The sequence below is a fragment of the Oncorhynchus clarkii genome, chromosome 17, assembly GCF_045791955.1.
Source record: "Oncorhynchus clarkii lewisi isolate Uvic-CL-2024 chromosome 17, UVic_Ocla_1.0, whole genome shotgun sequence".
NCBI classification, from domain to species: domain Eukaryota; kingdom Metazoa; phylum Chordata; class Actinopteri; order Salmoniformes; family Salmonidae; genus Oncorhynchus; species Oncorhynchus clarkii.
In genome coordinates, this window is record NC_092163.1 from 64,022,989 (window position 1) to 64,050,521 (window position 27,533).

At 44.7% G+C, this 27,533-nt stretch overlaps 1 protein-coding gene across 1 annotated transcript in view; it reads left to right on the top strand.

Moving 5' to 3' along the window:
• LOC139369478 (rho GTPase-activating protein 39-like) overlaps nucleotides 1–26,581 on the top strand; it is a 48,473-nt gene extending 21,892 nt beyond the window's left edge. The window contains exons 2-10 of the mRNA XM_071108734.1: nucleotides 2,070–3,074; nucleotides 15,833–17,096; nucleotides 19,164–19,803; nucleotides 19,986–20,075; nucleotides 22,186–22,259; nucleotides 22,657–22,856; nucleotides 24,186–24,277; nucleotides 24,359–24,528; nucleotides 24,809–26,581. Coding sequence (XP_070964835.1) covers nucleotides 2,070–3,074; nucleotides 15,833–17,096; nucleotides 19,164–19,803; nucleotides 19,986–20,075; nucleotides 22,186–22,259; nucleotides 22,657–22,856; nucleotides 24,186–24,277; nucleotides 24,359–24,528; nucleotides 24,809–25,003 — 3,730 coding nt within the window. The 3' untranslated portion in view covers nucleotides 25,004–26,581. The remainder of the gene's footprint in view (nucleotides 1–2,069; nucleotides 3,075–15,832; nucleotides 17,097–19,163; nucleotides 19,804–19,985; nucleotides 20,076–22,185; nucleotides 22,260–22,656; nucleotides 22,857–24,185; nucleotides 24,278–24,358; nucleotides 24,529–24,808) is intronic.
• Nucleotides 26,582–27,533: the final 952 nt, after the last annotated feature.

A 27,533-nucleotide genomic window follows, 5' to 3' on the forward strand; every position in this document is an offset into this window, starting at 1 on the left:
TCTTCATACAAATCATGCCCCGTAGTTGTGCCATGCATAGGACGTAAAGCCAAAAACTCCTCTGTCACGCTTAGGTTGGAGTCCACTCCGCGGATGAAAATTGACAACTGGGCAATGTCAGAAATGTCGGTGCTCTCATCCACAGCCAAGGAATATGCAATAAAATCTTTTCCCTTTTTCACAAGCTGCTCTTTTAGATTGATGGACAACTGGTCTACTCTCTCGGCAATGGTGTTTCTGCTCAGACTCACATTTAAAAAGAGTTGCCTTTTTTCTGGGCAAACTTCGTCACAAACTTTAATCATGCAGTTTTTGATGAAATCCCCCTCCGTAAATGGCCGGGCTGATTTAGCGATCTCTTCTGCCAAAATAAAACTGGCCTTGACAGTTGCGTCCGCGTGTGTGTCCGCGTGTTTCGTTTCATAATGTCGTCTCAGATTATACTCTTTCAGTACCGCCACACTTTCTCCACACAGAAGACACACAGGTTTTCCAGCTACCTTCGTGAACATATACTCCGACTCCCACCTTGTTTGAAACCCCCGGTTCTCAGTATCCACCTTCCGTTTTGCCATTTTTGATGGGTATCTGAAAGTTAATTTTACTGTGATGCTGACGACTGCTGTGCCAATAAATATTGAAATGAAGCAGCCTACTGCTCGGTGCGTCACCTTTGCATTGTGGGAAATGTAGTATTGGTGCGTGTAAAAGATCTGCGGGCTGCCGGCTTGCTGCGGGCCGGTTCTAATAATAAATCAAGATCATCCCAGGGGCCGTAAAAAACCTTCTTGCGGGCCGGATGTGGCCCGCGGGCCTTGACTCTGACATATGTGGTGTAGAGGGCCTCTGTCCCCTTGTATTTTCACCTGAATGTGGCTGAAGAACAGGGCAACACATAGATTGTTTCCAGTTTCCACTGAGCTTTATGCCCAATGCAAAGACGGTCTTGTCAACTTGGCTGGCACTCTGCCCTTCTGAGTCTATTTTGAGGCTGGGAGTGCAGGGGACTTATTTGGCAGGATCACAAGGAACAAATGTGGGCATGCGTTAGGTACTGTGGGCCGTGTTGGGCACCCTGCGCCCCCTCGCTACCACAGGTACCCTGGACATGTCCCAAACTGGAGGGAAAGGGAAAGAGACCCTGTGTCTACCTTCTACCTCTCTCCCCACCAGCCCCCAGCCTGGTTCTCAGCCCAGTAGAAGGACACAGGCTCCTGCTGGCTGTGGTCCCTCGTGGATTCATTGGCACACTTAAAGCTGCTCTGCATCAGATAACTAGATCATAACATCATCACACTCATCATCAAATATCAGAATGAGCTTGTAGAACTGTATCACTTTTCAGTTAAGTCAGGAACACATTTTGATTCAATCTGACAGGTTACCCCCTTAACGACACATTCCCCTGTACCCTGTCTGTGTGTATGTGGGCCAGTGTCTCCCAATCCCCACCCGAACCTCTGTGTTCTGCTGAGTTAGCTGCTAGTGTTCCTTACGCCATTCCCTGTGTGATGCTGCTGGAGCGGATGGTGCTTTCCAGGCCTGCTGGCTGTGGTCCTAGTGCTGTCCTGAGTGTGTCCACCTGTCGCATATTACAGACACACTGTGCGACTCTTGCTGCTCCTCTGCCCACCAGATGGTTGACATCACTGCTGAACCAGCGTTCTATAGCACTGTCTCACATACAGATGGACACGTGTTGTGGTCGCTAACATTCGTGCTTCTACACCTGCATTGCTTGCTGTTTGGGGTTTTAGGCTTGGTTTCTGTACAGCACTTTGAGATATCAGCTGATGTACGAAGGGCTATATAAATAAATTTGATTTGATTTTGATTTGATTCATACTCTCCATATGGGTCATCTGAAGGTGTTTGCGTTGTAGTCCGTGTTTGACTGTGTAAGTTGTTTACAGATTGTTTGTTGGATGAGCAGCATGTAACAGGGATGGTCATTTCAGCAGGATTTCCAGACCGAACCAATTGTTTGTGTTATTAATGACTTCAAATCTGTTTTCCTCTTCCTCGTTGTTCTCTGTTCTAACAACACTATTTCTTGTGTCTGTTTTCAGTCCTGATTGGGTGGAGATCCTGGAGCCACGCTCTCGAGAGCACATGTACCTGAACCTGGCCACCAGCGAATGCGGATGGGACCCTCCTTTGGGCACCGCCATTCGTCAGGCCGATGGTAAACAGTGGTGGGAGCTGTTTGACCCCAAGAGCGGCCGCTTCTACTACTACAATTCCGTGGAACGGCGGACTATCTGGCACCGACCCCAGGGGGGTGACATAGTGCCCCTGTCTCAGCTACAGGCTATAAAGCACTGTTCTGAGGCCAAGCGGGCCGGGGAGAGCAGAGAGAGGCACCATGGGGCGGGGAGTACAGGGAGCCAGGGATGTCGCACCCCTTTTCCAGAGCACCTAGGGGCAGGGAGCCTCGGGAGTACAGGGAGCCAGGGATGCCACACCCCTCTTCCAGAGCACCTAGGGGCAGGGAGCCTAGGGAGTACAGGGAGCCAGGGATGTCGCACCCCTCTTCCAGAGCACCTAGGGGCAGGGAGCCTCAGGAGTACAGGGAGCCAGGGATGCCGCACCCCTCTTCCAGAGCACCTAGGGGCAGGGAGTCTTGGGAGTACAGGGAGCAAGGGATGCTTCATCCCTCTTCCAGAGCACCTAGGGGCAGGGAGCCTCGGGAGTACAGGGAGCCAGGGATGCCGCACCCCTCTTCCAGAGCACCTAGGGGCAGGGAGCCTCGGGAGTACAGGGAGCCAGGGATGCCGCACCCCTCTTCCAGAGCACCTAGGGGCAGGGAGCCTCGGGAGTACAGGGAGCCAGGGATGCCGCACCCCTCTTCCAGAGCACCTAGGGGCAGGGAGCCTCGGGAGTACAGGGAGCCAGGGATGCCGCACCCCTCTTCCAGAGCACCATGGGGCAGGGAGCCTGGGGCACCGCACTTCTCTCCCAGAGCAGGAGAACTCCGTCCCCAAAACCCCTGAGACCCACAGCGAGAGTGAGACCAAGGACATAGGACCAACTCAGGGAGGCAGCAGCTCGGACGGAACCGAGGAGTCACTGAAGTATGTCTGATCTCTCTGTTTTACTGTTGAATCAAATGACTGTTAATAGGGGGGATGTAGTTGTACTTAAACATTTGAGGATTATATTTCAGTAAAGAGGACATGGTAATAACAAAAAATGTATTGTTATCTCACCATGTGGCATGTTGGCTTTGGGCATGAGACATTGTTGTATTATTTAGACTTTTGACCAGTGAGATCTCAGACTCCTTTATTTTCGTTCTCACTTATCTTGACATTCCACATGCCCCATATTTCCATAAATATCTCTGTGAATCACACCGCGGCCATTTAAAGTAAATTGCTACCAAATGCGAAGACGAGTGCAGTCATAAAGTACATGACATGCCCTCTCCCCTCACGTTGGTAGAAAGACCCCTAACAGTAAGAGCCATTCAAAGACCCCATCATGTGCTCAGCGCTGTGGCAACACACACTGTCCAAACCAGCATCTCCCCTTCAGAGGCAGATTCCAGACATGCCAGTTATTTATTTCCCCTTGCCCGCAGCCACTAGTGCTGTCTCAGTGCCCCTGTGCTGCTCACTTCCTCTCCGGCCCCATATACACTCATTTCATTTTACTAAAACAACCCAAGGCCCCCCCATCAAAGTCAAATGGGGGTCTCTGGTGGGGGAAGCCAAATCACACATGACTGAGGTCCTCTTTAATATCATTTTAGACAAGAGATGTGAAAGAGTGTTGTCTGTTCTTGGGTAATAACATGCAGAACCTCTACATTCCAGTTAGTTCTAAACAGGAGACCCTGCTGTTCCTAGAGGTGTTAGTGTCTTGTCAGTTGTCCGTCTGCTCTCTGCTTGGTTCCTGGGTCTATCCTCACTGGGGCCAGCAGGAGTCTCTCCTACCCTCTGACCTCCGACCCTGATTATGTAAGGTAGAAGGGAAACTAATTGCTCACCCCTCTCTGTCAGAGGACCCTGGTGGAGGTACAGCCTGCTTGACTGCTGACCTTCCGTCCTTCAGAAGGGTTTGCTCCACAGGGAACTCCACCACTCTGCGGTCATACCTAATTACTAAACTTTTCTCAGAAGTCTCCATGTCTCCACAAAACAATGGGCAGCTGTGTGGGACTCTTATGGGCTGTGCATCCCAGTTAGCCATATGGTGGTTTTCACTGGTCTCTCTCTGGACTTTTAATTACATATCACCATGAAATGAGGAGAGAAGCTGGAATGTGACAACACTAAATGGATGAAAACAAACTGAGTTAGAGTTTCATGTTTGGGGTTGGAGAGGAGAGGAACAATTCAGACCCGTGCTCTTCTCTTCTTCCCATCTGTCTGGCTGATTCGTCATGACTAGGCTCAGCTGTTCAGTAGTGTTGAAGGCTCTGAGACTGGTAGACACATGTGGCATGTCTTTTTGAAAGAAGCAGACCAATTAGCCTTAGTTTGTTCAACGACTTGGGGGGAAGTATGGCATCCGTTTTTACAGGAGTGAAAATTAGGTTCCTCTATTTTGTGTATAATGTCTACTTCAGTTTGACCAAGTTCCCCGTTCTTTCTTTGCTGATATTGGCGGTATTTCAAAGAATCTTTTCAGAAAATCATATTTAACAGTCGTTGATGACGTTTGAGAAAGAAGTGTTCAGAGGAAACAGTTCCAAATCACAGTTGTTACAATCAAGGTTTCCTTTGTTTAGTTCTAAACAATACACCTCAGGAGTTGTTATACAGTAAACACTGAGCGTACAAAACATTAATAACACCTTCCTAATATTAACTTGCCCCACCCATTTATGCCCTCAGAACAGCCTCAATTCATCGGGGCATGGACTACAAGGTGTCAAGTGTTCCACAGGGATGCTGGCACATGTTGACACCAATGCTTCCCACAGTTGTGTCTAATTGACTGGATGTCCTTTGGGTGGTGGATCATTCTTGATACACACAGGAAACTGTTAAGTGTGAAAAACTTTGCAGCATTGCCGTTCTTGACAAAAACTGGTGCGCCTGGCACCTACTACCATACCACGTTCAAAGGCGCTTAAATCTTTTGTCTTGCCCATTCACTCACTGAATGGCACACATACACAATACGTGTCTCAATTGTCTCAAGGCTTAAAATCCTTCTGTAACCTGTCTCCCCCCATTCATCTACACTGATTGAAGTGGATTTAACAAGTGACATCAATAAGGGATCATAGCTTTCACCTGGATTCACCTGCTCAGTGAAGAGCAGATGTTTTTAATGTGTTGTACACTCAGTGTACATCTACCTGTTGAATTTCCAACAACATACCATCTGTCTTATCCTATGCACTGTTTAGTTGATTCTCTCTCTCTCTCTTTCAATTTATCGGGCTTTATTGGCATGAGAAACATATGGTTACATTGCCAAAGCAAGTGAACTAGATAATAAACAATAAAACATTAACAGTAAACATTACACTTGCAAAGGTTCCAAAAGAATCAAGACATTTCAAATGTCATATTATGTCTAGATACAATGTTGTAATGATGTGCAAATAGTCTCTCTCTCTCACACACTTTCTCATGTGACAGCAAGCAGACTGCTAAATCTGTTACTCATTGGCTAACTCTTGTCACATGACCTGGGTATTTCTGGTTATTCTGACCCTGTACGACTCATCGGGAAAATACCTGAAACTCCCGGGGTAGACATGTCCATCACATGCAGAAGTGCTAGAGCAAGAGAATCTGATCTGTTTAAATGATGAAGGGTCAAAAAGGGTTCAGGAGCACCTTGCTTACAACATCTGTACTGGATTTCACAACTGATGACCTGTGTGTGTATGTGGGGGGCTTACATGTGGGGTAGAAGTTGGGATATCTTGCCGTGTTGCTTTTTCTGTATTTGGACCTCAAGGGTACTGATACATTGTCGTGGAAGTGTCCCGCTTGTTGAAGGCACATACAGGTCATAGCACTTTATTGTCCTGTGGGCTGGCCTCGGGGTTAGAATGGGTCACCAAAGGAAGACATGCCCTCAGTTAAGCACAAGTGTTCCTCTCTGAGGAAGAAGTGAAGGTATGGTGAATAGTGAACCAAGGGACCAAATTAATAGTATGTGCCTTTTCATTAGCCTAGTGATATAGCCACACTCAAAAGGATTCAATCCAAGGCAGCCTGGCGAAGATCAAGCACACCTTTAACTTGTTGTTTCGGGTCGGTGTGCTATCGGCGTTGCACAACGAGATTCTCATGAAGACACATTCTTTCTGTGCCAAGATGTAGCTCATTGGGTCCAGATTTCATTACGATAGGAAGCCCTAATACGTAGCGATAGGAAGCCCTAATACTACACAATTATCCCCTCGATCCCCCATTTCTCTGATACAAGTGTGAGTATTGTACTATAAATTGTGCCTTCCTGTATTATGTTCAATTTAAAATGTTTATTCTATTCTACTGAGCCATTTACTTTATTTTCGTATTCTTATATTGTATTATCTATTATTGTTGTTGCATTGTCGAGAAGGAACTGGCAAGTAAGTATTTCGTTGAATGGGGTATACCATGTACATGTACATAAGACTAATAAAACTTTAAACTTGATTCTTTGCCATATTTTGACACAACACAAAAGCCCTGTGACACATCCCTATGAGACTGTATGGTGATGATATGAGGGCAAGTAAAAGTTATGTTTGGGGGTTTTGAGAATTGGAAGATTAAAAAAAGTCCCTGCTCGGCTCGTCAAATGAAAGCAAAAGTACATACAACCTGGTTATCATCACATTTCTCTGACTCATAGTAGAGACATCACCAGTAGATTGATTTAGGAAATTAGGAGGAGTCTGTGTTTTAAATAGTTGAGTCACACATTGACTGGATGTTTACAGGTCTGACACAAGCTCTGCCACTTTCGTCTGTGCGTGCTCTCTGAGTCTGGACTAACAGCAGCACTTTAAAGACTTTGGAAATAGCACGTGTACTCTTTTATCTCTGTGCTCCTGGCTTGGTAAGATCATTTCTTGGCTCTCGCCAGATGTCGACTAAAGTCAGACTCTTATGGTGTCGTTTTTTCCAGTTAAGAGGTAACACTTTGAACTTTAAGCATAACGATCTGGTTAAATGGGTCTGGGTGGCTGGCGCTCGTTGTGACAATGTCCTTATTTCTTTCTCTTCCAGTTTCACTTTCTTCTTTGTGAAGTTGAAGTTTTATGGTGTCCTCAGAAAACTAGATTACAGACCAACTGTTTTATGTTTTTTTTTTAACTAGAGCAGCACGTCCAGCCTGCTTTAAGCATTCCCATGTTACTGGACCTAGATGTCTTCATATACAGAGTACTGTGCTATGCTGAGACGCCTTCCATTGCTCTGATGAAGGCCAGTGGCACCACATGTGCACCAGTCTCTGGCATGACAAGCATGCTATATCAGTTGACTTAAAGTATCCATTCACCTCAACCATGAGAATCAATGAGCAATATGAGCATGGTGTTTCTGTGGCTCACATGACACACCTCCAGATCAGTGTTAATTGAGAGGATGTGGTTTTATCACTGTAATCCGAGGAGTGTGTTCTGATGGTGTATCTGATTCCATATGTGTCTCTCTGACCCAATGCTGGGATGGTCTCTCCCTGTCACCATGTCCCACAGCCTGGATACTGGTGGGCGTCCCAGTGACTGTCCCCAGCCCTGCCCCAGGGCTCCTAGCTGGGTGGGGAGATTGCGTAGGGTGGAAGTGGGAGCTATGTGTAGCTGGTAGACATGATGTCTCAGAGCAGGGAGGTGCGTTCAGCTGTCTCACGACAGCTGGGTCTCTAACCTCAGAGGTGTCTCTGCAGGTCCCCTGTTTCTCATCTCACCCCTCTGCCACTCCTGCTTTTCTAAGTCTTGATTGGGTTGTCTCTGTTACAGGTTGTTCTATCAGTTTTGCCAAGGCATATTCCTCTTGTTGGTTTCCTATGGCATAAAGTTATGTATTGAACCATGTGTCATGGGTAGAGGCTAGTAGTATCTGTGGATTGGCTGTGAAATTGACTTGTTTCCTTCCTCTATTCTGAGTGTGGTGATCTCATTGTCCCAAGCTCTGAGGTGTTTGTGTTTGTTCTCAGAGCCTGGCCTAGACGACCTCATTTCCTCTCCTGTCTGCCAGTGGATCATAATAATAACCCCTGTTTTCAGACCCCCCGCTATTGCCTGTATGTTAGGGGTACTTTCCAATCCATATCCCTATCCCCCACAGTGACTGAGCTGATGAGTTTTCCAACCAAGGTTATTCCTGGAAGGAAAGAAAGAAAGAACAGTTCTTGCTAATAGCTTAATATGTATATTCAGCTATAGCTTTTCCTACCACAATCACACTGAAGGAGTGGAGGTAGGAGCAGCGGACAGGGGCGTAAGACACTAGAGCTGTCGACAAATTAAAATTTGCTGACCGTTAAGTGGATTTGCTGCTCCTTAACCCAATCTAATTACCCAGTCAGGCAAAGGATTCTAACTTAATTTCATCTTTCGGTTTTCCTCAAGGTCACGTATATTAGCCAGCGCCTTAAGTAATGTGTATATCTATGGACAACAGTGACTTGGTGATCTGAAGATGATCCCTGTGTAAAACCAGATGCATCATGTAAAACGGGCTGTTCTTTTGTCTGAATGCTGGTGCCGTGTCTTTACTATGGATTCAATTATATGACATGCTATTTTACAAAATCAATTATCTGTAATTAATATTACCTGATTAAACTAATCATGTAAATGTAATTAACTAGGAAGTCGGGGCACCACGGAATAATGTTTATAGAGCCGTTGTCTTCCGAATAAACTCTTAAAGACCGAATAAACTCTTAAAGACCTGGTAATCTTTTATATCAATAGCAGACAATTATTAATCGTCACCTTATTCAGTCTCATCTGAACGTCGTAAAACTTGGTTATCTTCACAAACCCTGGCTAACCAGTTGAATCAGCAATACAAAATTTGGTTGAATTATTTATTTACTAAATACCTAAATAGTCACACAGAAGTACATATACACAGGATGGATCATACATTGATTACTAATTATGTCATAAAAGAAAACGTCCCTAGAGGACGAAACCGATATGACGGCTGGGTTTGAATGAAAGCGCGGGAAGACTGAGGAACAAAAGGATTGGATCTCTATCAAACCTTTATGAAGCTATGATATCGTAAATACAGAATCTTATGCATTCTAAATAACCGCCCATTCGGAAAAGGAAAATGCAAGAAATATATTTACTCTGAGCTGCGCTTCGATAGGTTAGTCGAAGATGGAAGGCTGGGTTGCGTTGAAAGTACCCTGTCATTCTGAGGAGATTGTTCGTCCTTTCCTAGGCCACGCACATTTACAGCTGCTGCTGATAACTCGATGTCTCGGATGTATCATTTCTTTAGTGAATAAGAGTTCAAAGTTCACACCAATTTGCCATACTATAAGCTCATGCTGTATTCTGGCTGATATAGGCAAAATTAATCTTTCCAGCATGGCGATCGTCACCCTCACATTGAAATTTGCTCTTTTAAACAGTCCTCACATCATCGGGAACACAATGTTAATTTCGTTAGGTTGTAGTTGTTCAACCATTTGCAACCATAGCTCATGCTGAAGTTGGCTTAGTTCGCCGTGAATTGGGTCATTGGGGATCTTATAGAAATGTAGAAAAGGTGTTGGTTCATCATTTCCAACCAATGCCTATTCACGTGAGCGTGGCCACTGATTGAGCATATTTGACTTATGAAAATAATTCTCTCATTTTAAAAACTAAAATTACATTTAATCTTTTCACAAATAGTTTAATATTTAAACATTTAAATTGCACAACAATTCCATGTGAATCTGATGTGTAGACTAGAATTTGTAGACTTTCCAAGATACAGTTAATGTCGTCCAATCATCAGTAATAATGTCTCAGACAACAGCTGATCTGACATCATATTTTTAAGTACCAACGGATACTTTCAACTGGTTGGATTACTGAAATATTGTTCTGTTCCCAACCTTTTGAAATGAACATACTCTCTTTATGTTAACAAAGGGCTTTCCAAGAGTCCATTCTGTAGAGTAGAGAGAGAAAATGGGGAATGGTATTTATGGGGGTTATAAACCACACCAACAGGGCAACGTCATGACACTGGTAATATTCATATTCCGTTTGATTGTGGAATATAATCCCTTTAGTTAACATTATGTGAAGAGAACCCAACAGCCACTGTGGTCGGTGTGATGGAACACAGGGCTACAACACAGGCTATTTATGATTCTGGTAAAGCACACATGTTGACAAAGTGTCAATGAACCAGTAAGCTCAGGACTGACATATTTATCTTACTTAAGAGTGTCTGTCTGCTTAAGAAAATCTGTAGGTAGTCTTTAGATGGGCCACTGCTCCATAGAGGGGTGTTGCCATGACGATAGCAGAACCATGCATTGCCTAATGCAAGGATGTCAAACATACGGACCACATGGGTGGTTTGAGTGATTTTTTTTATTTTTATAAAATAATCGAACAAACTCACTAATTTAAAATAACAAAAACTGAACGGAAACTGTGTAGGAATTCAAATGGACCTACATTTATACAGTTACTTAACTGTCCAGCTCACTAAAGCAAGACAGTCAGGGAGTATAGAAAATTTTAAAAAGATGGATAGAGGATTATCTTGCCAATATTTCCACTCATTCCCGATGGCACTCTCCCACAACTAATCTCCCTCTCATTCTCTCTCGTTCTCCATCTCTCAGTTCAATTCAAATGGCTTGGGAAACATATGTTTAGATTACCAAAGCAAGTGGAATCTCTCTTTCTCTGTCCTCCCACTTCACTCCCATTTTCTTACCACTGTGCTTTCTAACGCTCTGTCTCTCTTTTAGAAGTGAGATCAGGCTAGTTGGGTGGTAAGTACAGTATAGTTGGATTAGGACTGCTACAGTGAGGAAAGCTTGTATATAGCGCTACTGTGGGCATTGGCATCAAGACAGATATGATCATGATAATCTTCTACTGCACACTGGCTGTGCTAACAATCAACATTATGTGCCAATGCTGCAGGGCTGAAAAAACTAGCCTGGCCCGGTTTGTACCACCCTGGGTGTGGTGTGACAATGACAAGTGAACAACAGACACAAAGCCAGATGAAATCCCCAGCTCTGCTCTCACCACTGGGAGCTAGACTTAGCATGTCTCCTATCCTATCATTATATTCTGTGACTCTGGTTTAACCTCAAAACAACTTCCAAGCAGAGGATTGTGTTTATGTTTTTGTTACTGGTCATGTTAAACAGAACTGACATCATTTAGCGTGTGGATAGAATTAGAACTCGGGTAGATTTGTGCTCCAGAGTGGCGCAGAGGTCTAAGGGACTGTATCTCAGTGCTAGAGGCATCACTACAGACGCTGGTTCGTTTCCAGGCTGTATCGCAACCGGCTATGATTGCAAGTCCCATAGTGTGGTGCACAATTCGTCCAGTATCGTCCGGGGTTTGGCCGGGATAGGCCGTCATTGTAAATAAGAATTTGTTCTTAAGTGACTTGCCTAGTTAAATGAAATAAATAAAATAGTAAGGGAATGTAGTGTCATGGCAGTGATGCTGTCTTGATCTCTGCTCATTGTGTGGGGACCTAGACAATGTGCTTTCATATATTGATGCTCTACAGGCCAAGACAGGAAATAGACCCCCCCCCCCTCTCTCTCTCTACAGGGACATCAGTCATAAACCAAACCACTCACAACTGGAGAATGAGACAAGTCATAAATAAGACAGATCCATTAAGTTAATTGACCACTTGTCTTGAGTTGTAACCTGATGATATGTGGGTGTATGTATAATGTGCTTAGCATGTGATCATTGTGCTACGTTATATGTGGTCTTTGGCAATTTGCATAAATTCCTTCTTTCCCCTGCAATGGTTACTGTAATGTAGCCCAATCTGTGCCATATTAAACTCTATTAAACTGGTGGTTTTATACAGTGGGGCAAAAAAGTATGTAGTCAGCCACCAATTGTGCAAGTTCTCCCACTTAAAAAGATGAGAGAGGCCTGCAATTTTCATCATAGGTACACTTTAACTATGACAGACAAAATTAGAAAAAAAATCCAGAAAATCACATTGTAGGATTTTTTATGAATTTATTTGCAAATTATGGTGGAAAATAAGTATTTGGTCACCTACAAACAAGCAAGATTTCTGGCTCTCACAGACCTGTAACTTCTTCTTTAAGAGGTTCCTCTGTCCTCCCTTCGTTACCTGTATTAGTGGCACCTGTTTGAACTTGTTATCAGTATAAAAGAGACCTGTGCACAACCTCAAACAGTCACACTCCAAACTCCACTATGGCCAAGACCAAAGAGCTGTCAAAGGACACCAGAAACAAAATTGTAGACCTGCACCAGGCTGGGAAGACTGAATCTGCAATAGGTAAGCAGCTTGGTTTGAAGAAATCAACTGTGGGAGCAATTATTAGGAAATGGAAGATATACAAGACCACTGATAATCTCCCTCGATCTGGGGCTCCACGCAAGATCTCACCCCGTGGGGTCAAAATGATCACAAGAACGGTGAGCAAAAATCCCAGAACCACACGGGGGGACCTAGTGAATGACCTGCAGAGAGCTGGGACCAAAGTAACAAAGCCTACCATCAGTAACACACTACGCCGTCAGGGACTCAAATCCTGCAGTGCCAGGCGTGTCCCCCTGCTTAAGCCAGTACATGTCCAGGCCCGTCTGAAGTTTGCTAGAGAGCATTTGGATGATCCAGAAGAAGATTGGGAGAATGTCATATGGTCAGATGAAACCAAAATATAACTTTTTGGTAAAAACTCAACTCGTCGTGTTTGGAGGACAAAGAATGCTGAGTTGCATCCAAAGAACACCATACCTACTGTGAAGCATGGGGGTGGAAACATCATGCTTTGGGGCTGTTTTTCTGCAAAGGGACCAGGACGACTGATCCATGTAAAGGAAAGAATGAATGGGGCCATGTATCATGACATTTTGAGTGAAAACCTCCTTCCATCAGCAAGGGCATTGAGGATGAAACGTGGCTGGGTCTTTCAGCATGACAATGATCCCAAACACACCGCCCGGGCAACGAAGGAGTGGCTTCGTAAGAAGCATTTCAAGGTCCTGGAGTGGCCTAGCCAGTTTCCAGATCTCAACCCCATAGAAAATCTTTGGAGGGAGTTGAAAGTCCGTGTTGCCCAGCAACATCCCCAAAACGTCACTGCTCTAGAGGAGATCTGCATGGAGGAATGGGCCAAAATGCCAGGAACAGTGTGAAAACCTTGTGAAGACTTACAGAAAACGTTTGACCTCTGTCATTGCCAACAAAGGGTATATAACAAAGTATTGAGAAACTTTTGTTATTGACCAAATACTTATTTTCCACCATAATTTGCAAATAAATGTATTAAAAATCCTACAATGTGATTTTTTTTTTGGTCTGTCATAGTTGAAGTGTACCTATGATGAAAATTACAGGCCTCTCTCATCTTTTTAAGTGGGAGAATTTGCACAATTGGTGGCTGACTAAATACTTTTTTGCCCCACTGTATAAATAACAGTCATTTTACATGTTTGTTTTTTTGCATTGGCAAATTATGTAATTTTGCAATAGAAAGGTTTGTATCAATATCAGACCAAAATTCAAGATCGTAAGTAGAGGTAACATCACTCACATCACCAACCCAGACCATGACAGAAGGTCCCCCATTTCAAAGAGCTCAGACAGCAGCAGCAGCACATTTACAGCTGTCTCCCACCTCAGGCTGTCACACTCTGCAGTGAGAACTAACACAGCCCAGACACTGGCCGTTTTGAAATGGCTTCCATGGGGAGGCAGGTAGCCTAGTGGTTAGAGCATCGGCCAGTATCCGAAAGGTTGCAAGATCGAATCCCTGAGCTGACAAGGTAAAAATCTGTTGTTCTGCCCCTGAACGAGGCAGTTAACCCACTGTTCCTAGGCCGTCATTGAAAATAAGAATTTGTTCTTAACTGACTTGTCTAAGTTAAATAAAACATTTTAAAATCCTCTCTGCAGCGTGTTACTAGTCTCTGCTCCTCTGGGACAGGGCTGTATGTGCAATGCTATGCTGGGAGGGGGCTCAGGCCTAACTGTTTATGGGCTGTGGAAGCTATATCTGATCAACTGTTTGAAGAGACTGTTTACATTCAAATCACTGAAATGGCGTGACTCAGACAGAGAGGAAGACAGAGAGAATGCAATGCAGTGGCTGGGAGGTAAGAAGGGTGTAAATACGTTTTGCGCTTGGTTTGGGAAGCTCTAGCCCCAGGGGAATTGTTTCTGTATTGTTACAAACTACAGACGGTAGCTAGGGGGTAGGTGTGGGGACAGAGACCACTCCGCCTCTTTTTTTCCCTCCTCTCTGTCCTCTTCCTACACCCCTGCTCAGCTCCCCAGTGACTCCTGTCCTGAGCCTTAGGAGGAAGTGTGTGACGCAGTGGGTCAGTCTGTTAGATATCTGGCTGCAGAAGGACAGAGGTATTCAGGTTTAATATTGTTTAGTGTGTTATTGACTATAAAGTAGAGGGGGAGGGCAGAAGGGCTTTTCTAATCCTTGGTCTGTGCTGCTAATATTGTAACGCATGCTTAACCTTTTGATTCTTAAAGTAATCAGATAGATGGTAGGAGTTGTTTCAGTCACATTTGGTCAGGTGGATAGAAGTGTGTAGGGCTGTGGCGGTCACACAAAATGTTGTATTCGTTGAATGTCAAGCAAATAACTGCTGGTCTCGCGGTAATTGACTGTTAATTAACATAAACACATTTAGTATCTCCTGGCTTCCACATACACTACCGGTCAAAAGTTTTAGAACACCTACTCTGGGAGGCTGGCCTTCTAGGCAGAGTTGCAAAGAAAAAGCTATATCTCAGACTGCCCAATAAAAATAAAAGATTAAGATGGGCAAAAGAACACAGACACTGGACAGAGGAACTCTGCCTAGAAGGCCAGCATCCCGGAGTCGCCTCTTCACTGTTGACATTGAGACTGGTGTTTTGCATGTACTATTTAATGAAGCTGCCAGTTGAGGACTTGTGAGGCGTCTGTTTCTCAAACTAGACATTCTAATATACTTGTCCTCTTGCTCAGTAGTGCACCTGGGCCTCCCACTCCTCTTTCTATTCTGGTTAGAGCCATTTTGCACTGTTCTGTGAAGGGAGTAGTACACAGCAGGGAACGAGATCTTCAGTTTCTTGGCAATTTCTCACATGGAATAGCCTTCATTTCTCAGAACAAGAATCGACTGACGAGTTTCAGAAGAAAGTTTTTTGTTTCTGGCCATTTTGAGCCTGTGATCGAACCCACAAATGCTGATTCTCCAGATACTTAACTAGTCTAAAGAAGGCCAGCTTTCTTGCTTCTTTAATCAGGACAACAGTTTTCAGCTGTGCTAACATAATTGCAAAAGGGTTTTGTAATGATCAATTAGCCTTTTAAAATGATAAACTTGAATTAGCTAACACAACGTGCCATTGGAACACAGGAGTGATGGTTGCTGATAATGGACCTCTGTACGCCTATGTAGATAGTCCATAAAAAATCTGCCTTTTCTAGCTACAACATTGTTATTGTTGTAAAATACTTACAACAATAACAATGTCTACACTGTATTTCTGATCAATTTGATGTTGTTTTAATGGACAAAACATTTCCTTTTCTTTCAAAAACAAGGACATTTTTAAGTGACCCCAAACTTTTGAGTGGTAGTGTATGAGTGTACGATATCTCTTTAAATCTAAACCCAGATCTCATCCTTTACCTCATTATCTCTCTTTTCCAGGGAGCTCTCTCAGAGATGGCAGCCTTCCCCAGTGTCTAAGGCAGCCATATTGGTCAACGTGAACAGTGTCAGTCGGATCCAGCCTGGAGGCCCATCTAGCCCGGCCCTGCAACTCCGTCACCATAACACACACACCAAGCCCAGTGGCCACCAGACCTTCACCCTCCTCCCCGTCAGCAGCAAGCCCCCGTGGGCCCACTCCTGCTTTGCCCAGGGCTACAAGACCGCTCCCTCTGGCAAGATGGCCACCGATGCCCACCACCTAAGGAAGATGGGCAATGGAAGTTTCTATCTGGTGTCCTCTGACCCTCCCCAAACCCCAGGCAATCTCAGGTCCCAGCTCAGCACCCCCAGGTCAGTGTCACCCCAGTATGCCTCCACACTTCCCCTCTACGATGACGAGGGATCACAGTGTCCCATCTATGATGAGCCTCCTGCGGACATGGAGGTGGAGGGGGCTAACCTCCATAATGGGCCTGATGGTTTGTCCCGCCTCACCCCCACACACAGCCTGCAGAAGCTCAGGCTCCTCCAGCACCCTGGCTCCTCTCACTCAATCTCTAGGCACAAGAGGAACCCCTCTGACTACAGTCCTGCTGGCCTGGAGGGCATCAGGCACATGGTCAATGTGGACCCCAAACAGGCCCTTCTGTCCAACTCCGCTGGCCTCAACCGCACCCCCACCCCACGGCCGGACCCTCTCTTGGCCCAGCCCGAGAGGGAGTCAGGGACCCCAGTGATGCCAGGTATCCTGGAGAAGAAGCAGACATGGCGGGCCCTGGAGGCCAGTGTGTTGAGGGCAATGGAGGCTCGCCACAACAGGCAGAGCAGAAAGGACTTCCACACACCTCCAGGGCCCCGGACCACCATCACCTACCAGGACTCTGGCTACTCCACTGGGCCCTCACCCAGCCTGAGGAGGAAGAGCCGGCGGAGGGTGGGGGCCGGGGGGAGACCAGGCTCAGTGGGCAGCAGCGGGGACCTGTGTGCCCTCAACGAGAGGCTGATGTTGGAGATGAGGGAGGTGGTGAGCCGCTCCAACACCATGAGGGAGATGAAGGCTGGAGGCCTGGGGGCGCGAGAAGACGTCCACTCCTCCAGCCGTTTGCTGAGCAGGGTAGGTAATCATAGCATCCCGGCCCTGGCGCCGCTGGAGATGACAGGAAGGCAGAAGAGGACCTATGAGAAGGTGGACAGCCTGAAGAAGAGCATCACCAGCCAAGCCAGCCTCTCCTCACCAGACACCCCTGGACCCCCCTTACAGGTACACATACGCTCCGGTGTTTGTCTTTGTCTCGTCTCTGTCACCCGTCTCTCACTGTCTGTGAGAGATTAGATCTGATAAATTGAATAGTTCTGGTTTGTCTACTTGGTTAAAACCCTGACTGGTCCTTATTGTTGTGCAGCCTGTTTATGTAGAACGGTTTGTTTTGTTTGGATTCTGTTTTGTTTTGTCTGGAGGTAGTAAAATTGCTGGTGCCTTTCCAGGACTACTTTCATTGCTAGACTAGTGAGAGCGTCTCAATTCCAAGTTAAAGTTGTGCACACCACAGTAAGGACAGATTAGCTCATTAGACCTATCATATAACTAGATGAATGTGATTCATTTAATTTTGACTCGGCAGTGTAATATAATACACACACACACTGTCAGGGGGTTGACTTATTAGGCTAGTACAGGTGCACATGATTTGAGTTAGGGGAGCATTTTCCTTCTCATGAACAATTTACATAAGCAACAGTTTAGAGCCATAGCAGATCTTTAGTGTTATGAGCACTGCCAAATATAATCCCAAACGCCCTCTCAACAACGCACCCCTCTCCATATCATGTGAGTTTCAGTATTCCAATGAAACTACAGATCCAAAAAGGTAATGATGTTTGAATAAAAAAAATATTGTATAAAACAAGACCTGTAAAAATAACTGTTAGACTGGACAATGGTAGGAGTGTCAGGCTCAGAGGCCGCACTGGTCCATTACATGGTTCCCCCTGGTCAGGAATGAAGGCCACTGTGTCCCATATGGCACAGGGTTAGAGAGCTGGGTAGGGGTGGGGCTCAGGGACTGGTGCCATGGGGGGTTGGTACTGAAGCAATCACATTTAAAAAAAATATTGGAAATGGGCCCCTAAGCCTGTTCTTGAATAGTCCACAGACCTGCTGTTATATCATGATACACACAGATATGCACGTACAGAATGCTCACACACACACTTCTGGTTGTTGACTATACCCCTGTATAGCTTTGCCTATATTGTTCTATCCTTTCCACTGTAGAGAAGCAGAGGATTTACTAATTTTTCAAAACCCAGTGAACCCAAGGGTTTAAAGCCAGCACGGAAATGTGATCGGTTTTAACTGTGTAATCTGTATATACAACCCTGAATGTTTCATATACAAATCTGATTTTAAGGACTTTGGACATTATTGGCCTCCTTAAATAGAAATGCAGAGTTGAATTTCTACCGTATCATGGGGCATCTTAAAACAATCTGTATAAAAGAGAGGGGGAATTATAGAAGATATAGTTCATACTGTCAATGTTCCTTTGCCTTGTTCCATTTGATCTTAAACAGTGACCCATGCCACTCATTTAAGACCATGAAGTCCATATGACCATAAAGAAGTACTACCAAACCCAAATCTGGAGATCTACACTATTTAATCAGGAACCCTAAATGTAAATTCCAGGCTCTTTGGCACATTCCAACCCCATATTACATCATGGTCACATTGAAGAAATATGTTTAACATTGTATGTTCAGATAGTAAATTCCTGATTTGATTTGGCCTGGGTTTCTTTTTGTTCCTGGATGTTTTTCTGAGGCTGACCAGAGCTGGATTACTGGTTTGGTTTTCACTGTGAAGGGGCTGTGACTGTGGATAGGGCTCCTTATAGGCAAGAAATCCCACATGCGATCAGATGGTGGATTTGCACATGTAGTGTTGAATGAGAGGTTGGGGCAGAACAAAGGTAGGGGCTCCTCACCTGCTCCTGACGAAAAAGGCCAATGTGGATATTGGGGCATTTATGGGTGATGAGGTTCCTTTCCATCTTTAGAAAATTAATGTGCCTATCCTGCACAATTCCCCCTGGAGCCCTCAAAACTGCAGAGCAGAGGAAAGGCAGCTCATCCACATTGAGAAGACTGCAGCTGTGGACATACAGTACATCAATACATACATACATACATACATACATACATGCATATATACATACATACATACATACATACACACACATACTGCTGCACTGACACTTTCTCTCTCCCTCTCTCTTCCCTCACCCCTCTCTCTCTCCTCTGTCTTTCCTCTCTCCTTCTCCTGAAGGTGGGGACCCTGGAACTGAAGGCTCAGTTGGACAGCAGGAAGAAAGGTACGGTAGATGGACAAACAGGCTCACTGGGCCCCCACCACCAACTCTCCATCTCCCATGACAACAGAGAGGGAGGAGGAATAGGAGGCTCATACCACCAGCTCTCTTACGCCACACTGCGCCAGCCCCCGACCACAGACACCTCAGGCATGGCGGACTGGGCCAGCAAGCACCTGAACATGCACACCCAGGGCCTGTTCCGCCGCCGTGTCTCCATCGCCAACATGCTCTCCTGGAACCGCGGCTCCATCAAGAAGCCCATGCTGGTGACCAGCGACCGCGCTGTGAGGAAGGAGGCCTGTGAGATGTTCAAGCTGGTCCAGGCCTACATGGGAGACAGACCCTCCCGCCTAGACCGCCGCCACACTTCCCTGCTCATCATCACTAAGTGCTGGGGCACGCAGGGCCTGAGGGACGAGCTGTATGTGCAGCTGGTGAGGCAGACCACGGGCAACACCAGCCCAAGGAGCCTGGCTGCAGGCTGGGAGCTGATGGCCGTCAGCCTGGCCTTCTTTGCCCCCTCGCCCAAGTTCCGCTGCTACCTAGAGGGATACATCCAGAGGCACTCGGATCCGAGCAGCGACAAGAAACAGGGTGGGTCGTATTTCCCTGATTCCTACGTCACTCTGTCTATGGGTGTCATTATCAGCATGACAGGTCTAGTTTGAGGGGTGTGATGGTTTGAATTGATTTTTACCTCTTCTCTTCTGTTTGCTCTTTGTGGATGTTATTAGATTTTCTGAATGGCCCTTTAACCTCTGCCTTCTGGTTTCCAGTGACTCAGTTCATACTAGAGCAGCAAGACATGAAACTGAAGAAGAACTCAAAGTCCAGAAAGAAACGGAAACAGAATACAGATGAAGAAGGTAGGTCTGAGATCACTCATGTTTAGTATGGGGGGCGTTTTCCAAAGTTGCCAAGGAGGAAGTCTGTTGGGGAGTGCTGAAGTGAGAGACAAATCATTTGTAACTTGTCAAGATTGTCTGTTATTTCCTTATGGGTTAGAAACCATTACAAGCCAAACATGGTTCATATCTATCTCACTGCAGATTAAGAATTTGGAGCGAAATAGAAATGTGTCATGATATGTGAAGAATTTGGAGTGAAATGGAAATTCATACTATGTCACTTGACTACCATGCTGATATTTAGAGTTTCCCTGGTAGATTATGAATAGTTATGACTAGTTTTCACAAAATACAACAGGAGGTGATAAAAGAGCAGATTGACGACATGGGAGCCATGTTAATGGTTCTCTCTGGCAATCCCACATTACGTGTCCATCGATGATTTAAGGAAAGCCTAGCCACTACACATTACCCCATTAGGGCAACTCACAATACCAGCCTTGATAGTGTCATCAGCGAGGACCAATACTCATCTCGTGGCATTGATCACACTAGTGAACTCACACACATTGTACAGCAATGACTGTGCCACCAACCTATACACTGGACAACGTCAGTGACTCATAAGCCATGAGGAATGGTTACCCTTCATGGGTGTGACTCATTGAGAGGTTTTCAGATATTGGCTGGAATAATGACTCGAGGGAGAGGGCTACTACATTACTCACGATGTGGGCCCACCAGCCAACCACATGGGAAAGCCTCCTCACAAACAGCACAATGAGAGCTGCTGTCTCTTTGATGGATAGACGGGCTGAAATTAAGGGTGGTGTTGTGACCACGGCACGGAGCAGCTGTGAACAGAGGGGTGGGAGGGAGTCACGTGTGGGAACTGGAGGCCTCTTGTCTGGGCCTGGCCTGGCCTAGGCTTCTCTTGGGCCAGGGCTGGGCTTCTCTTGGGCCAAGGCTGGGCTTCTCTTGGGCCAAGGCTGGGCTGAGGCCGGCCTTGCTTACTTGGATTGAAACACTTAGCTATGAAATGAGACTTGACTGAGGTAGCAACACTGACTAAACAGACAGCTTGGAGAATCTCAGAGATACTTTCTGAACCCATGTGTTGGCAGGTGTCATCACATTCTATGCCTTGTGCTCTTAATCCTCTAATAAGTAGTAATTTCTCACGGGTTCAGTTTGCTTTGTTGTTGCTTCTGCCTTGTCAAAACAACATGTTCATTTGGACCACCGCTGGTGTTCAAACCTGCTCTCAGGCTGGGTAAAGAAAAGAACCCAACTCTTTATTTTCTTCCTCTATTGACTAGTGAATTCAGGGAGTCTTGAGGAAAACAGTGTGTTTTCTCAGAGATCAAGAGGGAAAATATCGGTATGATCTCTGTAATTAGCTGTAATTACAGTCAAACTGGGGCAGATTAACGATGGCTGTGAACATGCATGGGAGTCCGTCACCCGTTTGCTATAAATCCAGGGGCTTTCAGTTCAGTCTAGGGAACATTCCGGTAAGGATGTTTTTCATCGCAGCACAAAGTTCTCCATCTGGCCGGGGTTCAGCCACCTGAGAGAGAGTTCTCTGGGAAGGAAGGACGATGGACGGGACCCCATGGGTGTGATGGGGAGGCTCGGGGCGGGGGGGGGGGGGGAGTGGAGGCCTGGTTTATGCGTAAACTTGAGTTATCACAGTGACAACGGACAGGGGTGTAGGTAGGGATACCTCTGCTCCCTCCAGTGTCCTAGGTGTCTTATCTGATGAATCACCTGGGACATGATGTGCTGGCTGGTTGGCTGACACCAGCCTCCCAGATTTTCTTACTGTACCGTGACAGTTGAGACATGTATGCGCTGATCCCCATATGGCAGAATCACATTGCGAACATGTCTCTTCAATTACCTTCTTGGAAATATCTGACATCTGTGGGAACAAATAGCTTGTCCTTTTAGTGAGGAATTGTTTAACCCTTTATATGTTGGCTCGGTTGGAAAGTTTCCCACATGATTCCCTCACTGAGAGGATGTATCTGTGAAGGTGTGAACTGCAGCTACAATGAGAGCTGTATTTCCCATGAGTCTCATTCCTCAGTTTTACAGTGGCCCTGTCTTCCTTCTCTCTTTACAGGTCTACCTATCAGCTCGTACGCAAAGTTCTGCTATCGCAAACTACAGAAAGTGGCCGTAACTGGAGGCAAAAAGGTGATTAGAGATATGAGCAGGGAAAGGGGGTGGGGAATGTCAACAGGTGGGGAAGCCTTGGGCAATAGTCCAAAAATGCCCGAATGCAGTCAAAACATAACCCCGCCAAGAATTTCCCTCTCTTTTTTAATACCCACAGTGGACTGAACCAATACAGATGTTGATAGAGAGATAAGTCATGCTAAATACATAAATATGGACATTAGTCAGAAACATATTATCATGGATAGATCCTTATTGGGACAGTCACAGACTTCAACATAAAGATAAGACATAGTTATAGTCTATTCCAGATATCATCTTTAATGTCGACAGTCATAGACATAATCACAGACATAGTCGTACATGTACAGTACAAAATGTCCTAGTAGTCACGATCTGTGAACCTCCCCTGCAGGGTCTTCGTAAGCCCACTCTGGAGGAGATTGACCACAGCAGACGGGCCATCGTGACCCCCTCCCTGTTTGGCAGCTCCCTGGACGAGGTGATGGAGCGCCAGAGTGAACTCTTCCCAGACAGGAAGCTACCCTGGGTACAGGTGCAGCTCTCCCAATACGTCCTGGCACTGGGAGGGGCCCAGACCGAGGGCATCTTCAGGTGAGACTGACGGACAGGTCAGCCAATCACCTCATTGGACTTGGTGTATTCACCAGGGTTAGGGTGAATTACATTTCAATTCCAGTCATTTCAGAAAGTAAACTAAATTCAAATTCCACATTTTCCTAATTGAAAAGCATTGAAGAGAATTGGAATTTCAGTGTACTTCCTGAATTATCTGGAAATGGAATGGACTCCAACCCTGGTATTCACCAATGAGGTGTGGGGTAGTGTTGTGTGTTTAGCAAGGTAGCAGTCATAAGAGGAGATCTAGACAAAGCAAGTATCTAGACAAATGTATGTGTCAGCCTTGGGGGGTGGTCTCCTGAAGCAGTACAGTTTAAAGCCAATGTTCCCTGTGCAGCCTACTGTACAGAGACAAAAAAACAGAGCAAACATTGTCTACCACTGCTCAAGAGCCCCTGGAGACCAGCAATGCTTAATGTGTAGTTAGTCTTTGTTTGGTCTTTCTGTAGCTGATTCAATTCCATACGATTTTAAGGCTCGGACACATCGGTAGCGTTTGCTAGCCAAGAGTACTTCGCACCTGCTTAATTGAATGTCCGCATATCTGAATGGACATTAAGATTTGATTACTTGTTTATTTTTTGGTTACAATGAAAAACTTTGTCTAAATTAAATATGATCTAAAGTGATATGCCATGACATTTGAAATGTAATAAAACATTTTTGAATGTAGTTTTTATAGCATGCGTTGAGCTACTGCTGCGCATCGGTATGCTATTTTCCCCACTTCAAATAGCAATTACAGGCGCTCTCCTAACATAGTTTCCACAATACCTAACACAGTATCTGGCCAGGTCGCAGTTGTAAATGAGAACTTGTTCTCAACTGGCCTACCTGGTTAAATAAATAAAGTGAAATAATGAAATTAAATAAACACAGATCAATGCAAAATACTCACCAGAAAACCTTTTAGTAACAGAATCAGTTCTCTCATGGCGAAAATCAGACCTCTCTTTCACTGTTGCTGTCAGCCAAACTACTGGCGAAAAGCAGCATGTCCACTGTTTACCTCTGCCGGATGTATTTTTTTCATACATTTTTATTTATTTATTTTTTCAAAAAAACAACTATCTGGATATCCAAAACAATGTAATGATATTATTTGAATAGTAAAATAATTTCAAATGCCCATCCATAGAACAGAGTACCAGCCGTAATTTGCAAACCAATTCTACGTGTAAAATGATGTCAACCAGCCACTCAACATTAGATTTTTAATTGTGGGGTTATAGTTCCTCCTAGTGGCCTTGCAGTGCAACTGTACTGAAAAATACTGATCATTGAATACTGCTTTTTCTGTAGGGTGCCAGGAGATATCGATGAAGTCAACGCACTTAAGCTTCAGGTCGACCAATGGAGGATCCCAGAAAACCGCTCAGACCCCAACGTATATGGTGAGGTAGTCTGTACCTCTGTTATCTGTGTGTGTGCATGCTCGTGTGCACTAGTGTTAACACTGTCCCTCTCTCTTCCAGCCTCCCTTATGAAGCTTTGGTATCGTGAGTTGGAGGAGCCTCTCATCCCCATGGCCTTCTACAAGCAGTGTGTCAGTAACTATGATGACCCTGTGGCAGCTGTCAATGTTGTCCAGTGCCTGCCTGAGCTCAACAGACTGGTGCTGTGCTACTTCATCCACTTCCTGCAGGTAGTAATCACACAACACTGAACATTACAGCTAATGCACTGTACCTGTCCAGGACAACACTAGACAGTCATCCTGTCATACAACTATTATCATATTCAACCTTGGAGACATGGTCATTGGTCATGCAGTTGAAATGGAACAAATTACTACAAACTTGTCCTTAGTCATTCATTGTCTGTATCATTAATACAGAATATGGTCATTCTCAGTTTCAAGATTCTGTACATACTCTCCCTCTGTCCCTCACAACTTCTCCCTGTCCTCCACTAATTATCCCCAGGTGTTTGCTCAGCCTGCCAATGTGTCTGTTACTAAGATGGATGTCAATAACCTTGCCATGGTGATGGCCCCAAACTGCCTCCGCTGCCAGTCTGATGATCCACTAATCATCTTTGAGAACACACGCAAGGAGATGTCCTTCCTGCGCATGCTCATCGTTCACCTGGACACCACTTTCATTGAGGGTGTTGTATAGACTGACTCCTGCCTTCCCTGACATCACATGCCCCATGGTCACAGAGAGATTCACTCTGCTTTTCTGTATGATGCCTGCCCCACTCCATTGACTGGTCTGAAAGCGCGAAGCAGCAACACATGCAGTGGAAAATCATAGTATATGTTACGAATTTGTTGTGCTTAATATCCTGGAGTGCATCTTTAATACTGTCACTTGACATTGGACCCGCCCTCTGTTCTACTGGCTGGCTGCAGAACAATACATACTGTATGTGCTGACTGCAGAGGAGATATTGTGCTCTTTGATGGAAACCCCACAATGATGACACTCAAAAATACTACAAAATGACTTCACATCATAGGTACCGGTTTTTATCCAGTTCGTTTTGATGATTTTTTAACTGCATGTCAAATCTAAATGTCCTTATGACTGAATGTGAAGTGCTATTGTTCCACTGGATATGTGGGCTGTGCATAAGGAGTTTCATATAGTTTGTATAGGACTTTGTCGTCAGGAAACAGGGCAACTGACAAACAGACCCGGGGTCCCTGCCTTATTTATATCTACATAGAAATCATGTTGATATTTGGCCTCTTTTGTCGGGCTGTGTGTGTGTTTTTGGGTGCGTGTGTGTGTTTTTGGGTGCGTGTGTGTGTTTTTGGGTGCGTGTGTGTGTTTTTGGGTGCGTGTGTGTGTTTTTGGGTGCGTGTGTGTGTTTTTGGGTGCGTGTGTGTGTGTGATGAGGGGGAAAATATATTTAAAATGTCTCATTGGAAATAAGCTTGCCTGTGATGTTTTAGTAGTTGTATATAACAAGAGCCTGCATTAGTCTCAATGCTATGTTGATGCTTTTATCTGAAGCGGCAGAGTACCACCACAGCTATTTTAATATACTGTACAGTCAGAGCCTACGTGTCAAAGTACAAACTGTAAGAAATAAGACCATGTGTTTTGGAGCTTATGTAAAATGCCCTTTTTTAGTGGTCTGTGGAGAGAGTGTTCTGCACTAAAAACCTTCTGGTGTTAAACTGCTGAGGAAGGAGGTTGTAAATGTATACTGTCTGGTACATGTATGTGTTGTACTGTACTGTGTGTATGGGAGATCTATTCAAGGCGATAAACCAATATCTCGTTGAAAAGAGGCATAAACAAATGTATAAAGTACTACTGTCACATTTTATTTGTGGTCTATAGATCTTTTGGCTCAGGTGTTCTGTTACAACAGTTTTAGTAATGACTGCTCTCTGCTTCCCGGTCTACCTGAAAGTCCGATTTTTACGTGCTCCAAAACAATAGATGGGGCAGATAAGACTGTCCCTGAAGGCTTTGCTCATGTAAATAATGCTTGTAAATAGTCAAATCTATGGGTGTATTTTTTTTAATGATCCAGGGTAAAGGTGAATATTTCTGTTGCGATAGAGAAAAAAAACAGGTGTTTTTGTTAGTTTTATTAAATACTGTTCATTTCCTTGCTGTAAACTTGCCTTTGACAATAGTACTGATTCAACCACTCGTGTGTGCGTTTATTATGTGAACATAACCTCTGTTACTCTATGGAAGGATTGTTAATGAAAAATAAAGATTTGTTTCTTTGTAGAACGGTTATCATTGATTTACTTGATTAAGTGTATAACAAAGTTCTCTATTATTGGTAGAGGGTATTGCCCCATGGTACTCCCTACATTCATGTCTGGTCCAAATGTCTTGTATGTCTTTGTTCTGTTTGAGTATTGTCATGATCATGGTCCTCCGTTCTTTATGGTTGTCATGTCATTGTCCTAGAATTTGTTTTTATTTATTTTTTTACATAATGTAGAGCAGAAGTTGCAGAAAATGAAATTAACAATATGATTGGGTTAAAACCATGTCTCTAAATAAACAACATTTTGCCTGGAATAAAAAAGAGAGCACTTTTCAAGAAATAATAGCATGATAAATGTGCTGAGTGATAAGATGTCAAATAGCCTAGCCTACTATTGATGTCAATTTGCCATTGGAAGTACATGCAGTATAAGCCGACTGTAAAAATAAAACATTAAATAATTGGCTTGTGGTACAAGTCAGAGCCACATACAGTTGTGGCCAAATACATTGGCACCCTTGCACTTCTTAAATAATTCCCGATTTCTTATAAATTGAGATTTATAAAAACATTTGGTCGATTGTTATTGGATTTTCAACATTACAGAACCAATGTTCTTTTTGTAAACTTAAATGTGCAATTATAATTAGGAAAATAATTAAATGGCATGGACAAAATTATGGGCACCCTGGAGCTAGTACTTGGTTGCACAACCTTAGGCCAAGATAACTGCACACAAACTTCTTGTAGACATCAATGATCTTGCTGCACATTTCAACAATTTGGCCCACTTGTCAGCAGCAACCTGCTCTTGTTCTTGGATATTTGAGAGGTGCCCTCCACCAACTGCTGTTTCAGATCTCACCATAGGATTTGGATGTGACTCAGATCTGGGCCCGGTTAACCAAAAGCATCTTAAGGCTAAGTTCAATGGTTCTAACGATGAACTTAGCCTTAATGTGCTTT